Below are 14,584 nucleotides of genomic sequence, written 5' to 3' on the forward strand. Positions count from 1 at the left end.
ATATTTTGTTAATAAATTACTGTTTTTATTCTTGTGATAAAATTACAAATATAAAAAAGTAAATTAATTATAAAATATCTTTTCTTCCCTTTTAAACTACTAAAATCTCTTATCTCAGTTCTTTTATATTTTCATTCAAATCTATAGGTAAATAAAATCCTTTCTCTCCCTTATCCCCTCCCCCTATTTGATAAAAATCTCTTTCTTCCCCCTTTCTTCAATTGAGTTATAAATTATAATTTTCGAAATATTATTTTATAGAATATTAATACCATTAATTTTATTCCTATGTTTGATGAATAATTAATTTTTTAAAAAATATTTATAAAATATATTTAATTTAAATTTTTTAATAAAATATAAAAGAATTAACATAATTTAAAATCAGAATTACGAATAATTACCTTTTATTTCCATGAAAATGTAAGATTTTAAATCTCTTATATTAGAATAAAAAATAAAAAAATTATAAAAAAATTTATATTTTTAAAAATAAAAAATACTCATATATAATTTGATTAAAGCCGAAACAAACTTGAGAATAAAAATTTTTACCCTTTAAAAATTTATCGTCCACTAATGATATTTTATTTATTTATTTACTCAAAAAATCAAAATAGCATTAAGAACAATATTTCAATTTTGATTTGATTTGATTTGATTTTTTCATAAAAAAAAAACCCCACAATATATCAGTCTCTCGTGGTTATTCCTGATGTTTACACACACCCTGAGAGCCCCCAAACCCTCACCTTATTCTCGCTCCTTCTCTCTCTCTCCTTCTGAGTCTCCTCTTCTTCTATCTATCTTATACCCTTCAATTTTGCAAACCCTACCCTCTCTCTCTCTCTGAATCTCCAATCGCACTTTCATCTTCGCATTCGCTTCCTCTTTTCGCATTCCTCAATCGAAGCCCTTTCTTCCCCTTTCCCGATCTATCCGATTCCCAATTCCACCAATCTCAAACTCCATGGCGATGAGCGACGGCAAAATGAATCTCCCCGACGATCTCTTCTCCTCCAAACTCTCTGATTCGCACTCTTCTCTCAAAGGTGAATTGATTTGATTTGAATCGATTTGATTCATCTTTTCATATATTTTCAAATTCAATTATTTTTAGGGCTTTTTATTTGTTCGTGTCTAATTCCTATTGTTTCTTTTGTTCTTTTCGAAATTGTTTGTTACTCTATCTGTATGGATCCGTTTTGAATCTCAATCTCTGATTCGTTCGGTGTGTGTTAATTGAATGTTGTTCATGTTTGGTTTTGTGTTTGCGTAATTCTTTTTCTTATCTAGGTTGACTTTTAGTTTAGATTCATGGTTGAGATCTATGTTGATTTAGTTATTTTTCGTGTCTATTCTAGGTTTTTGTCAATGCTTTAGTGAGTGTGATTTGTGAACTCATGTGGTTCTCTTTTTCTTTATGTGTAAATATTTGTTTGATATGAATGAGTGAAGTTCAGTATGCTGTTCTTGTTAATCTGAATCTGAAAATGTTTTTTTTTCCTTTTGAATGTTTGTTAACAATTTAATTGTGATGGAGGAGTTTTTTTCTTTAGGTGAGTGAGGTTGGCTTGATTTTATTTGTGTTGAAGTTTTTTTTATACAATTTGATTCGGGGATGCGTGTTCTTAATTGGTGGTGGATACTGTAGATCCAATCACTAAGCATTTATGTGAAATAGCTTTTTTGAAGAACTTATCTATCCAGATTGTGAGAAGAATCATAATTGCTACTTTTAACTTTTTTATTTTTCTCAAAATTTTTCTCAAAAGAAGGACCTAATTAATTATGTTACAACATATTTGACATTTTTTAATTGAATGCTATTTGAATTGTATAACAGCTAATATTTTCATTTTGGTTTTGCTAGATGAAGCATCCGGAGGACATGGTGAGAAAGGGATTGCAGCGCTACTTGATGATTCAAAAGGTATATTGTCTATATGTGTGTACAAATGAAGTTGTAACTGACATTTTGCTCTATTTCTCATATTTTTGCATATATTGTGATGGTTAGTTGACGCAAGCTGGTTTTATTTTCAGATCAAGTGTCATCTGACAGCAGCATACCCTTATCACCACAGTGGCTTTATTCCAAACCAGTTGATGCGAAGCAAACTGCCAACCCAGTGGGGGTAATTTTTGCTATTTTTCTAGCTTGCATTATCGGAATTTTTGTTTGATTTTCAATAAATCAAATAATATGTTGGTTTGAGCTCTCTTTTGCTATTGTTTATCATTCTGGAATAAGTTTAACATGACATTGATGTCTGTGCTCATAAGCTTATATAGTGTGTTGGATTTTCCAATGAAGCTTTCGTCTTTTAAGAAACAAGTGAGAGAAACTCTTAGGATCACATAAACTTCTTTGAGTTTTGTTTGCAGTTTAAGACTTGATGCAATTGTTATAAATCATAGCAGTCACGATTCATCGTATGTTATTCTATCTGAGTAACAGCTGATTCCTTTGATTTTGAAGATTCTGCCAAAATTATGAATGTCTTTCTTGATACAGTTGCTTTTCATAATAATGGGATTGTTAAGATTATGGTCCTTCTAACTAGTTCCTTTATGGAATAGTTAAGCAATAAAAAAGTATTTTATTGACATATATGGCAATGCACTAGTAATACTAAGTACATCGGCGCTTCTAAGGGCTTTGGCCAGCGTTTTCCCAAAACTATTAATGATGATCTAGGTGTTCAATTAACATAACAAAGTCTAATGTAATGCTGGTTAGTTTTATCTCTTTGATTTTTGTGTGATAATGGGAAAGTGATACCATATCCATATGTTTTGCTCTATGCCTCAGGTAAATTCCAATGATCCTGTACTGAAGGATAATTGGCGTCTGGAGGGGTCCTTGGACAAGAAAGATTGGAGAAAGACTGCTCCCGATGTTGACATCAGTCGCCGGTGGCGTGAAGAGGAGAGAGAAACAAGTTTGCTTGGCAGAAGGGATCGTAGAAAAGAAGATCGTCGGTTGGAGAACACCTCAACCTCTGATAATAGATCATTGCCTGCTGATCGCTGGAGTGATAGCCGGGGTTCTGGCCATGACTCTAGAAGAGAGAATAAGTGGTCATCAAGATGGGGTCCTGAAGAAAAAGAGAAGGACTCTAGAAGTGAGAAAAGGAATGATGTGGAGAAGGAAGATGGCCATGCAGAAAAACAATCTACTGGTGCTAGTAACCGCGCTGTTTCTGATCGGGACACTGATTCCCGTGATAAATGGAGGCCACGACATCGCCTGGAATCTCAAGCAGCTGGTGTCGCCACATACCGTGCTGCACCTGGATTTGGGCTGGAGAAAGGACGCACAGAGGGACCCAATGTGCGATTTTCACCTGGAAGAGGAAGGGCAAATTTCAATGGAAACTTACAAATTGGAAGGCCTCCCATAGGCTCTAGTGTTGGATCTGTACTCATGGATAAGAGTAAAACCATACTGGGGAAGTCTAGCCTTGATTCATATTGCTACCCAAGGGGTAAGCTTCTTGATATATATCGTAAGCAAAAGGTTGATCCAACTTTTGAGAGCATGCCTTCTGAGGTGGATCATACTTCACCAGTAACTCAAATTGATCCTGTAGCACCATTAGCATTTGTTGCTCCAGCAGATGAGGAGGAGGTATGTAGAATATATAAGATGAGGAAACAATTTTATTCTTCCTTAATGATGTGATGTTTTGTTTTTTTGTATCATTGAATGGCCGCTTGCTCTTTAGCATTGTTATTCAGTTTTGCATCTTTCTTTCAGGCTGTCCTTAGAGATATATGGAAGGGAAAAGTTACCAGCAGTGAAGTCTCAGACTACTCCTTTAGAGGAAAGGATGGAGGGTCAATTGATGATATTTCTGGTGATAAATCTTGCACGTATTTTAGTAGTTCATGTGAAATAGTCTACCTTTCTCTCTCTGATCGGTCTCCCTTGGCTTATTCCAGGTTCTGGTGTTGCTTTAAGTGAAGAAAAACAACCTTCAATCGGCAGTGGTGGAAAGGTTATATTGGGAAATGAATTCTTAAATGAGTCTGATAAATTTTTTACTGGATCAGCATTAACTACCAGAGGTTCGTTGGCAAATGTAGTTGAGGGTGAGAAAATAATATTTTTCTTTATTTAGATTGCTCTTATCAATTAAAAAAATCATTTTCGATACTTATAATGGTTTTATTTTCAGAGGTTGCAAGTTTTCAAGAAGGTAAGCAGAAACATGGGCCAATTATTGGTATGCATTGGAAGGATGATAGCTTTGGTAGCAGCATTAGGGAAGGAATCATTCACAGAAAAAAGGTTGTCGAATCAGAAGCTTTTGGTTACCATCAGGGACAACTTCCTGCTTTTGAGGAACATTCAAATCAGGATGGGATTAAGTCAATGGCTTCAGAAATTAATACATGCCATCCTGATGATTCTCGTTCCCTCTTCGATTTTTCATCTATGCGGCAAAGTCCAAGCATTAATCCACATGACTTGAAAATGAATGAAAAAATATATTCATCTGACACTGTCACTGCTCCTGAGGAGTTGAGTTTGTGCTATTTGGATCCTCAAGGAATGATTCAAGGACCCTTTCTTGGGATTGACATCATTTTGTGGTTTGAACAAGGGTTTTTTGGGATTGACTTGCCTGTTCGCTTGTCGGACGCCCCGGAATCATCTCCATTTCAAGAACTTGGTGACATCATGCCTCACCTGAGAGCCAACACAGGGTTAGGTTCTGATAGTAACATGGTTATTCAGTCAGAACCATCTGATGCCGTTGGAAGGAACCTGAAAGTTGATGTAAATACATTTGACTATAATGGGTCTTTTGATGATGATCAACCATGGTCTTCATCCCGACCTGATTCTACATCCAGTGTTGGTATTCCTATCCAATTACCTAATCAAAGTTATCACCCTGAAATAAATTTCTCTGACGAGCAGCGCTTCGATAATGTTGTTGCACAAGATGAGGGTAAGTTATTGTTTTCTCATTTTTATATATAAAAAATGGCATGTTCGTGTATATATATATATATATATATATATATATATATATATATATATATATATATATATATATATATGTATATATATATATATATATTTCAATTGTATCATATGGCTAATAAGATTCAATTTACGACGAAGTGGATGCTTTCCTTGTCACTATTATTCTAATCACAATTTGATTACCTTAATTTGGATGTCTTTATTTGTTGTGTACATCATTTGTACTCTCTATTGACCAAAAAATGTTTGTAGGTATCACATTATCAAAATTGGCTGGAAGCAACAATGACAACTCTTTGATGAGGCCTGGGGATACCAATGCCTCATATTCCCATCATACTGGAAAACCTTCAAATGAAGTTATTGGGAATGTTGCTCTAAACAGTGAGGCTGATAAGTTGCATCCCTTTGGCTTATTAATGTCTGAACTCCGAGATGGCTCTCATTTAAGGCGTGCACAATCCTCTAATAGTTCTCTCAGATTGGGGGACCATGGCCATTTTACTGATCCATTAAATGATAGAGATGCTCATTTTACTGATCAGAGCTCTATGGGTGGCATGGTAAATCCGTCTTTCAGGGATACATGGACTGATGAATATGGGATAAATAGGCATTTTAATCCTAATCAGCGTGTAGGTTCATTAGAAGACCAGTTCTTGTCTCGAATGGGACAAAACTTTAATAATTTTGATGTGGCAGACCATCTAATGTTGCAGAAGCTGCAGAAGGAACGTCTTCAGCAGCAGCAGCAGGCTGAACGACTTCAGCAGCAGCAGCAGGCTGAACGTCTTCATCAGCAGCAGCAGGCTGAACGACTTCATCATCATCAGCAGGCTGAGCGGCTTCATCATCAGCAGCAGGCTGAGCGGCTTCATCAGCAGCAGCAGCAGGCGGAACGATTTCAGCAGCAGCAAGCGGAACGGCTTCAGCAGCAGACTAATATACCTAATCATTTCCCTTCACATCTTAATGGGTCAGATTTAGATAGATTTCCTGGTTTCTCTCCATCTCAAAGTAATAACTCTGGCATCCAGCAAATGATGCAGACTCCCGGGTCAGATTTGGAACGTCTTTTCGAACTGCAGGCTCAACAACGCCAGCTTGAGCTTCAACAACAGCAAGATATTCACCATCAACAACTACTTCACCAACAATTGAAACTTCAGCCCCAACAACAGTCTCAAGCTCAGTTAATGCATCAAGATGTTCTTGAACAGTTAATGCATGGACAATCAAAACTTGATCCTTCTAGAGATAACTTGTTAGATCAGGTACAATTGAGGAGATATCTGTATGACTTGCAGCAGAATTCACATTCCCTTGATCCATCGACAGAGCAGTTTATCCAAGCAAATATGGCCCTTAATGCTGCGCAAGGAAGGCAAGCTGATTTGTCAGAGCTCTTGTTGCAAGCAAGGCATGGAAATATATTGCCATCAGAACAACATGTTCGTTTTCAGCAAGAGCAGGTGCAAGCTCAGCAGTTATCTATGGCTCTTAGACAGCAGTTGGGGCTGGATGGAGAGAGACATTTTGGTAGGTCGTGGCCAATTAATGAATCTGGACAGTTAGTTAGAAATCCATCAAACCACCAACTGGGTCATTCAGCTGGATTTAATGTCTCAGAAATCCACAAACAACAACAGAGGCTTGTGGCACAAGATGAGCAATTAAATTTTCTGGGAAGGAATCATCTTGAGCAGAACCAGAGAGGGTTCTATGATCCTAGTTCTATGATGTTCGAGAGGTCTTCACCTGTTTCTGTGCAAGGAAGAGAATTACTTGAACGCCGTCGCTACATGCACCCAACTGATCAACTGGGTTCTTTGTCTTCTCACCACAACCTACAATCATCTGATGATCCTTTTGGCCATCATTCCCTCTCAGGGAACAACGGCCATGTGGATAATAACTGGATTGATCCACGGTTGCATCTTCAACAACTTGAATCTATGAGGCAGAGAAGAGAGTTGGGGGAAAGCATTACATCAGCAGATCTGAGCATATCTGCATCTGCTGGAGGTCATGAAGAGAGTTCAGGACGAGGTTTTGTGGACCTTCTTCATCAAAAACTGGGTCTGCAATCTGCACAATCATCAACTGTTGATAAGTGGCATCCCCTTTCGTCAAGAAGTCAAGATAAGTCTTGGCATGTTCCCGAGGCTAACACATCAAGTCATCCTTTTGAGCTTCCTCTGGATCAGCAATCCCATCTGAATGATCCCTTTCTAGAAAGGGCTCAAAGTGCGAATTCCAGTGGTCTAATGCACGATAATTTAACTAACATACATATAAACGATCATTACAACAATCTAGGGAATGCTGAAAGAGTGCCTCTCCGTTCCAGATCTGGTTCATTACTTGAAGAGCAATCACTGTTATCTGCGAATAAGGATACTTTGCATCCCAATTACAGAATTCCTTTTCAGATTGGTAAGTCATCTGTGGAAAAAGACTTGCTTGAATTGGATACGAATAAGGGACACAGGCATGAATTTTTGGGCACAATGAGCAAATTTGTTCCTGGGATGTCAGACTTGTCAGAACAAGTGGAAAGCACCATGCCTTCTATGGAAATGCCTGCTATTGCTCACAGTAGACATAGCTCACTAAGCAGTGCAGGTAATATTCCATATATCGACTATCCTTCATTACTCTGTGCTTCTATATGAATATGACGGTAGAATATAATTATAATAAGATTATGCAGGTGGTGATGGCGGCTCTTTTGGTCGTGAGATGACTTTGAATAGTTCACGTGGAGATGAGGTTTCTAGTGACAGGTAGCATTATTTTTGACTCACCTTTTTCAACTAAAAATGATTATCTTTTATACAATTAACTGATATAAATCGATTTTAAAAAAGAATGATTAACCTTGACATTTGATTGTCTGTCTTTTATCGACAGGATTCCTCCTTCAACAAAAGGCTTTGATCATGCTTTCAATAAGCGGCCTCATGTATCTCGGGTTTTGTCCTCCCCTGACGTGCAGTCAGACCAACCATCTGCCACTCATGTCAATCAGAATCAATTATTAAACCTTACATCCAGTGAAGGCATGTGCTTTTTTAATTATGTGTTTTACCTACCCTTTGTTAACTAACATCTAAACAGTTGATGAATTATAAGATTGATTGATGTGATGCTATAGGGAGGCGAGAGCCATCTGGAAATTTGTCAACTACCAGCATGACTGATGCTCAAGCTGCAGGGAAGAAAGAGGCTCGGTTTAGATCTTCATCCTTCAGTGAAGGTGCTATGTCAGAGGCATCATTTATAGATATGCTTAAAAAACCTGTTCTTCCTGAGGCAGATGTGCATCCCACTGGTGGAGCCGGGGCAGAGTCGGCTGATGCTGGCCAAGCTGGACGAGGTGGCAAAAAGAAGGGAAAGAAAGGGAAACAGATAGATCCTTCTCTTCTTGGTTTCAAGGTCTCCAGTAACCGGATCATGATGGGTGAGATTCAACGCCCTGATGATTAATTTTTGATGCTTGTAGATTTGGCTGTAAAATTTTCCCTTTCTTATTTTTCATTTTTTTGGGGGTATGGAGTTAACTAGTGTATAGTCCACTAGGGCATAGCCATTGTATTCCAATACAACAGTTTTATACAATAGGTGTAGTATGTTTATTGATGACTAGTGTGTAGTCACTGATGAGTGTTTGTATATACAGCGAAGCTTAGTTTTTAACGATTTTTTATTGATTAAAGAGGATGTGTAGAGATTTTAATTATCATCGTCCTTGTAATAACTGTTGATTGGCTAGGGTCGGAAAAAGTTGTTTTGCTTCAGTAGAAAATTGTGATCAAGGGTGGCAATGGTGGCTATGCTATCATGTCTCCACCTTGTGGAACTTGTAAATTGACGACTTCTCTTCTCTATTGCTGAAATTTCAGTTTTCGGGCTTAAATTTATGTTTATCCAACGTAGATGTAATCATTTACGATTTGTTTTTAAACTTTTGGTGATATTATATGTAAATATCAACAATGTGTATATTAAGTAAAACAATTAAAAAATAGAAATCAACTAAAATTTATAAATATTTGAGATTACAACCAAAAATCAAATAAAATTAAATTATTAGTATACTTTTTTTTTGTATTTTTTTGAAAATATGAAAATTTAAGTCAAATCAAAATAAAATAAAGAAATAAAGAATTTACGGTATTTTAGGGCGGTTTTCATATTTAGTCTCTAAATAAGTTATTTTAATTTTTGATTTTTTTTTTATGATATGACAAGGTAAAATTTCGATTCAGAGTTGATTTTTAAAAAATCGAGCTTTTTAATCTTAGATCACGTAAAAGCCAGCCAAAAACACAAGAATAATAGGGCCAGAATGCGAGGATATTGTTTCTATGACTGTAATATTGGTTAAAATCGACGGAGTTTCCAGAAACAACGTCAATTGAAAAACTTGTAGTAATGGGGTCAGAGGTTCAGAGATGCATCTCCGAAATCACCCTAGAAAATTTTAGAGATGTATCTCCGAATCAATTTTTGTCAAAATCAGGTGACGACTTGATTTACGAAGAATGAGGTGATTTAAGGTGAGTCTGAAGATGCATCTCTAAAAATACTCTAGGACAATTTTATGTTTTTAGAAGTGTGCCACTTTCCTTAATATTGGTAGAAGATGCCCTTGCCTAATGAAATAACTAATTGAATGTTTTTTAATTGAATAATTAATAAGAGATGATTTAGTCCTACTAGGCATGGCATTTGATTGATTATTACTTGTTTGTTGATGTGTTGAATTTTATTCTAGTGTTAAATTTTATTCTCCCAGAGGAGATACACTTGACAGGTGTTAGTAGCATACATCACTACCTAGAAGCCCTCAATGTTTTTGGCGCAATCTAGGTGTAAGAGTAAATGTCTAGTTCTTATTTTAATGAAATCAAACCTTTCTAGTTGCCCATAGCGTGTATTTTGGACGGTGTCATCATATCATAGAATGCATTCATCCTCTAACATGTTCAAAATATAAGTTCAACGTGTTCAGTCATATAGGAGCATATCATAGATGTGAATCATGCACTTGATCATCTTTAATACCATAGGTTCATAAGAGATTGGTTTAAATTGGTCAAAATACATCTCAAAAATCATTTTTGAGAGTTTAAGAACTGTGAGTCGACTCATGACTCGAAGCGTAACTCTCGGGTCTGAACAGGTCGAGTCACAAGTCGACTTAATCCTGGGAAAATTGAATGAGTCGACTCATCCACATGTTGCGTTGACTCATTGCCTATTTTCATTTGAACCATGTAGCCACGGGTCTGAACAGGTCGAGTCATACGTTGACTCAACACTGGAAAAACTCTGTTTGAGTCGACTCATCCATCCTCTGTTTGAGTCGACTCATCGCCTGTTTTACTTGAATAATTTTGCCTCGGGTCCATACAGGTTGAGTGGTCGTTGCTTGGAATCAATTTTCTGTAGTGTAATTTTGCAAAATAATTTTGTTATGTCTGTTATTTGGTCCATGCATCATAAATATTCTAGAGTCTCTTCTTCAACATCCAACAAGAAAAGTGAAAGATATACACCAAAGTGCTCTTCATTTTTATTCTCCATTGCATTTCTCAACAGATACACATAACAATTTTTGTTGATCATTGTGCATTGCTGTGGTGATAATGTCCAAATAGGATTGTGTAATCTTAGTTTGGGTTGAGGCTTTGTGTGGGTTTTTCTTGAATAAAACCATTGGGGTTTTGTCCTCCAAGAATTGGGGTTTTCACACTAACCTTTACTTCACAGATTCAACCGAGTGAAAAGTTTGAAGAACGGTGGGTTCGGTCAAACAAGTAACGGTAACCGGAGGATTGTGAAGAAAGCTTAGGGTTCAAGTGACTTGCGATCGAAATCAACCGAGCTAAGGTTTTGGAGAACGTGACGTTCTTGCAATAAGGTAGCTTTAACCGAAGGTTTGTTCGAAGCGCTTGAAGGACTTGGTTCAACTCGAATCAAGGGGAGAAAGGCGAATAAGATCTGCAACAACATTAGGGGTTTGTTGGTGGTGATCATTACTTCTCATAGCTTTGCAACTTGTTAATAAAAACATCTCAATTCTAGATTTAGAATTGAGGGCAGACGTACCCTAAGCGAGGACGATAGGGGAACTGCCTCAACAAATCCGGTCTTGTTCTCTCTTTCTCTTATCTCTTTAAATTCTACATTAATTACGTTTTGTGTGAAATTAATAGTAAAATCAATCTCGCTTGATTGTTGTGCACAGTAACTGTTCGATAAATTGGTGCAATCACTTTGATTGCAACTGAGTAAAATTATGCACATTTAATTTGAGTGAAATTGAAACTTGGCGTGGAGTGCTCACCAAGTGTTCGATAAAATTAATCTCACACAAATCTAGTAACATTTTACTTGCTCTCTTATTGTGTTAACGCATTATTAGAGGTAACGATATCAAGGATAATGGTAGTTAAATGATTGATTTAGATAATGGTTGATTATCTCTATCGCAGTTATTCCATTCGGTTTCACGCATATCCGATCTTTCCATTAACAGATCGTTTAGACGATTATAATCTAGGGTGCTTCCGCAACCGTTGAAAACATTTTTAAAAAGCGCTAAATTTCAAAAATTGATCTATTCAACCCCCCTTTTAGATCGGTACTATCGTCTAACAAGCGGTATCACGAGTGCCGATTCATCTAGTGCTTCACATATCTTTTTAGAAAATGAATAACGATCCTAAAGGGGCGTACAATAGGGCGCCTATTTTTACCGGTGAAAACTACAGTTATTGGAAAGATTGTATGCGTATCCATATCAACTCTATTGATAGGAAGGTATGGAAAGTCATCCAAGATGGTCCTATGGAAATAACCATGACCAATGCGGATGGTGTTGTTATACCTAAACCCGAAACACAATGGAATGAAGAAGATGAGAAAAAGTATAGCTATGATTGGAAAGCCAGAAATATGCACATAACCGCCTTAGGTGTTGATGAGTATTATAGGGTTTCCCATTGTACTAGTGCTAAAGCTATGTGGGACTCATTGCAAATTACTTATGAGGGAACCAATGATGTCAAACTAGCTAGAATCAACACTTTAACTTAAGAATTTGACCTTTTTCATATGGAGGATGGTGAAACCATTGCCGATATGCAAAATCGATTTTCTCATCTAATCAATCAGTTAAATGCTCTTGATAGAACTACCCCTAATGATGTTGCTACTAATAAAATCTTAAGATGTCTTAACAGGGATTGACTACTAAAGGTCACCACGATTAAGGAAGCCAATGATCTAAGAACATTGGACATGACAACATTGTTTGGTAAGCTTCAAGAGCATGAGCAAAAGCTCATGAACCTTGAGAAACATGAGAAGAGTCAAAAGAAGGAAAAGAAGGAGAAAGCTAAAGACACTGAAAGGAAGTCTATCGCTTTAAAGGCTTCAAGATCTAAGTCATCCACCAATGATACATGTGAGAGTGAATCAAATGATGATGATAAAGATTCGAATGAAGATATAGGCTGTTCGTAAGGAGGTATAACCGATACCTTAGAAAGAATGAAGTTTAACATTCAAATAAAAATCTTGTCAACTATAGAAGACAATCAAAATTCCCGAATCGAGAGGAAGGTAAGACAACTAAGTTAAAAGGATCATGCTTTAATTGCGGAAAGGCCGGTCACTATAAGCCGGAATGTCCCTTGTTGAAGAAAGATAAAGGAAAAAACAAACGCCACAACAAATCTAGCAAAGCTAGAAGAGCATACATTGCATGGGAGAGCGATAGTGAGTCCTCAAGCGATGATAACTCAAGTGATGAAGAAGAAATTGTCAATCTTTGTCTTACGGCTCATCAAAAGAAGAAAAAGAATGTAAGTCATTCTAAATATGATCATGTTGATAAAATGTCTTATTTTGATTTGCAAAATGCCTTTATTACTCTACACAATGAGGCCAAGGAAGCTTTTAAACGCTTAGCCTCAAATAAGAAAATTTTCTGTTATTTAGAAAAGAAGATTTTTGATTCCGAAAAGGAATTAGAAACTCTTAAGAAATCTATGATAGATGCTACTAAAGGTAAAACTGAAGACGATAAGGGATTTTGGTTTAGATGGTCTAGATGTAAACTTATCACATTTGGCAAAGAGAGGCTAGAACTCTTCAAGCTAAGTTAGACAAGGCTTTACAACCTAAAGTTACCTTTGCTATTGATCAATCACATTTTAGAAGTAACATGAATAATCCTGATCAAAAGTACACTTATGTGGTAAATGATCAAGTTAGAAAAAACAACTCTCATCCGAACTTAAATTGTCTATATTGTTGCAAAAAGGGACATACTATTGCTAAATGCCGATTTAGGAGACTTTTGGTTCCTAAAGGCATTTTTCAATGGTTGCCCAAATGCAACCAAAGTTTCACTCACACACTAGGACCCAATGAAAATTGGGTACCTCCTTCCTTTGTTTAAGTTTGTAGGTGGAACGTCTTGAGGATACGGAGAGAACATGGGTTCTCAATAGTGGATGCTCAAGACACATGACGGGTGACATTTTCTTGTTCTCTGACTTTGTGGCCAAGAAGAAAGGGTTTGTAACCTACGGTGATAATAACAAGGGATCTATACTCGGAAAAGGTAGTGTAGGTAATCCCTCCTCTACTACTATCTCAGATGTCCTTTTAGTTAAAGGCCTTAAGCACAATCTCATTAGTATTAACCAATTATGTGACAAAGGATGTAAAGTATCATTTTCAAAAGATTGTTGCATGATTGAACATAATAATAAAAAGAATGACGTGCTTAAGGGCTGAAGGGTAAATACTGTATACATGCTTGACTTGAATGAAATATCTCTGACTAGCGCTAAATGTCTCGTCTCCATGAGTGAAGAATCTTGGCTTTGGCATAGGCGATTAGCGCATGTCAATTTTGACTTGCTAAATAAAGTAATAGCAAAAGATCTAGTAGTTGGTCTTCCCAAAATCAAATTTTCAAAAGATCACTTATGTGATGCATGCCAAATGGGAAAGAAAATAATGGCCTCTTTTAAATCTAAAAATATTGTTTCCACAACGAGACCCCTTGAACTTCTCCATATGGACCTTTTTGGGCCATATAGAATTAAAAGTATAGGTGGAAACTACTATGGTTTTGTTATAGTAGATGACTACTATAGATTTTGTTGGACCATCTTCTTAGCAAATAAAAGTGACACTTTTTCTACTTTTGAAAAGTTTGCCAAGCTTTCTCAAAACAAATTGAACACTAGCATAATTACTATTCGAAGTGATCACGGAGGTGAATTTGAAAACCACCTCTTTGAAGAATTTTGTGAAACAAACAACATTGATCATAATTTTTCTGCTTCAAGAACTCCATAAGAAAATGGAGTAGTGGAACGTAAAAATCGAATTGTAGAAGAGCTTGGAAGGACCATGATCAATGAAAGCGGCCTTCCTAAATATTTTTGGGCCGATGCCATAAATACGTCTTGTTATGTTTTTAATAGGATACTCATTCGTCCTATTCTAAACAAAACTCCTTATGAACTGCTAAAGGGAAGGAAGCCAAATGTG

The 14,584-nt window shown here is 36.5% G+C and overlaps 1 protein-coding gene across 1 annotated transcript; it reads left to right on the top strand.

Moving 5' to 3' along the window:
- The first annotated feature begins 706 nt into the window (after positions 1-706).
- Positions 707-8,720, top strand: LOC127128202 (protein ESSENTIAL FOR POTEXVIRUS ACCUMULATION 1). The gene is made up of 11 exons (XM_051057434.1): positions 707-1,052; positions 1,874-1,933; positions 2,047-2,138; positions 2,816-3,634; positions 3,764-3,863; positions 3,949-4,098; positions 4,185-4,964; positions 5,255-7,627; positions 7,716-7,788; positions 7,916-8,068; positions 8,164-8,720. The coding sequence occupies exons 1-11, from the start codon at positions 971-973 to the stop codon at positions 8,489-8,491; spliced, it is 5,010 nt and encodes a 1,669-aa protein (XP_050913391.1). The 5' UTR covers positions 707-970; the 3' UTR covers positions 8,492-8,720.
- Positions 8,721-14,584: the final 5,864 nt, after the last annotated feature.

Source organism: Lathyrus oleraceus, chromosome 3, assembly GCF_024323335.1.
Source record: "Lathyrus oleraceus cultivar Zhongwan6 chromosome 3, CAAS_Psat_ZW6_1.0, whole genome shotgun sequence".
In the NCBI taxonomy this organism is placed as follows: domain Eukaryota; kingdom Viridiplantae; phylum Streptophyta; class Magnoliopsida; order Fabales; family Fabaceae; genus Lathyrus; species Lathyrus oleraceus.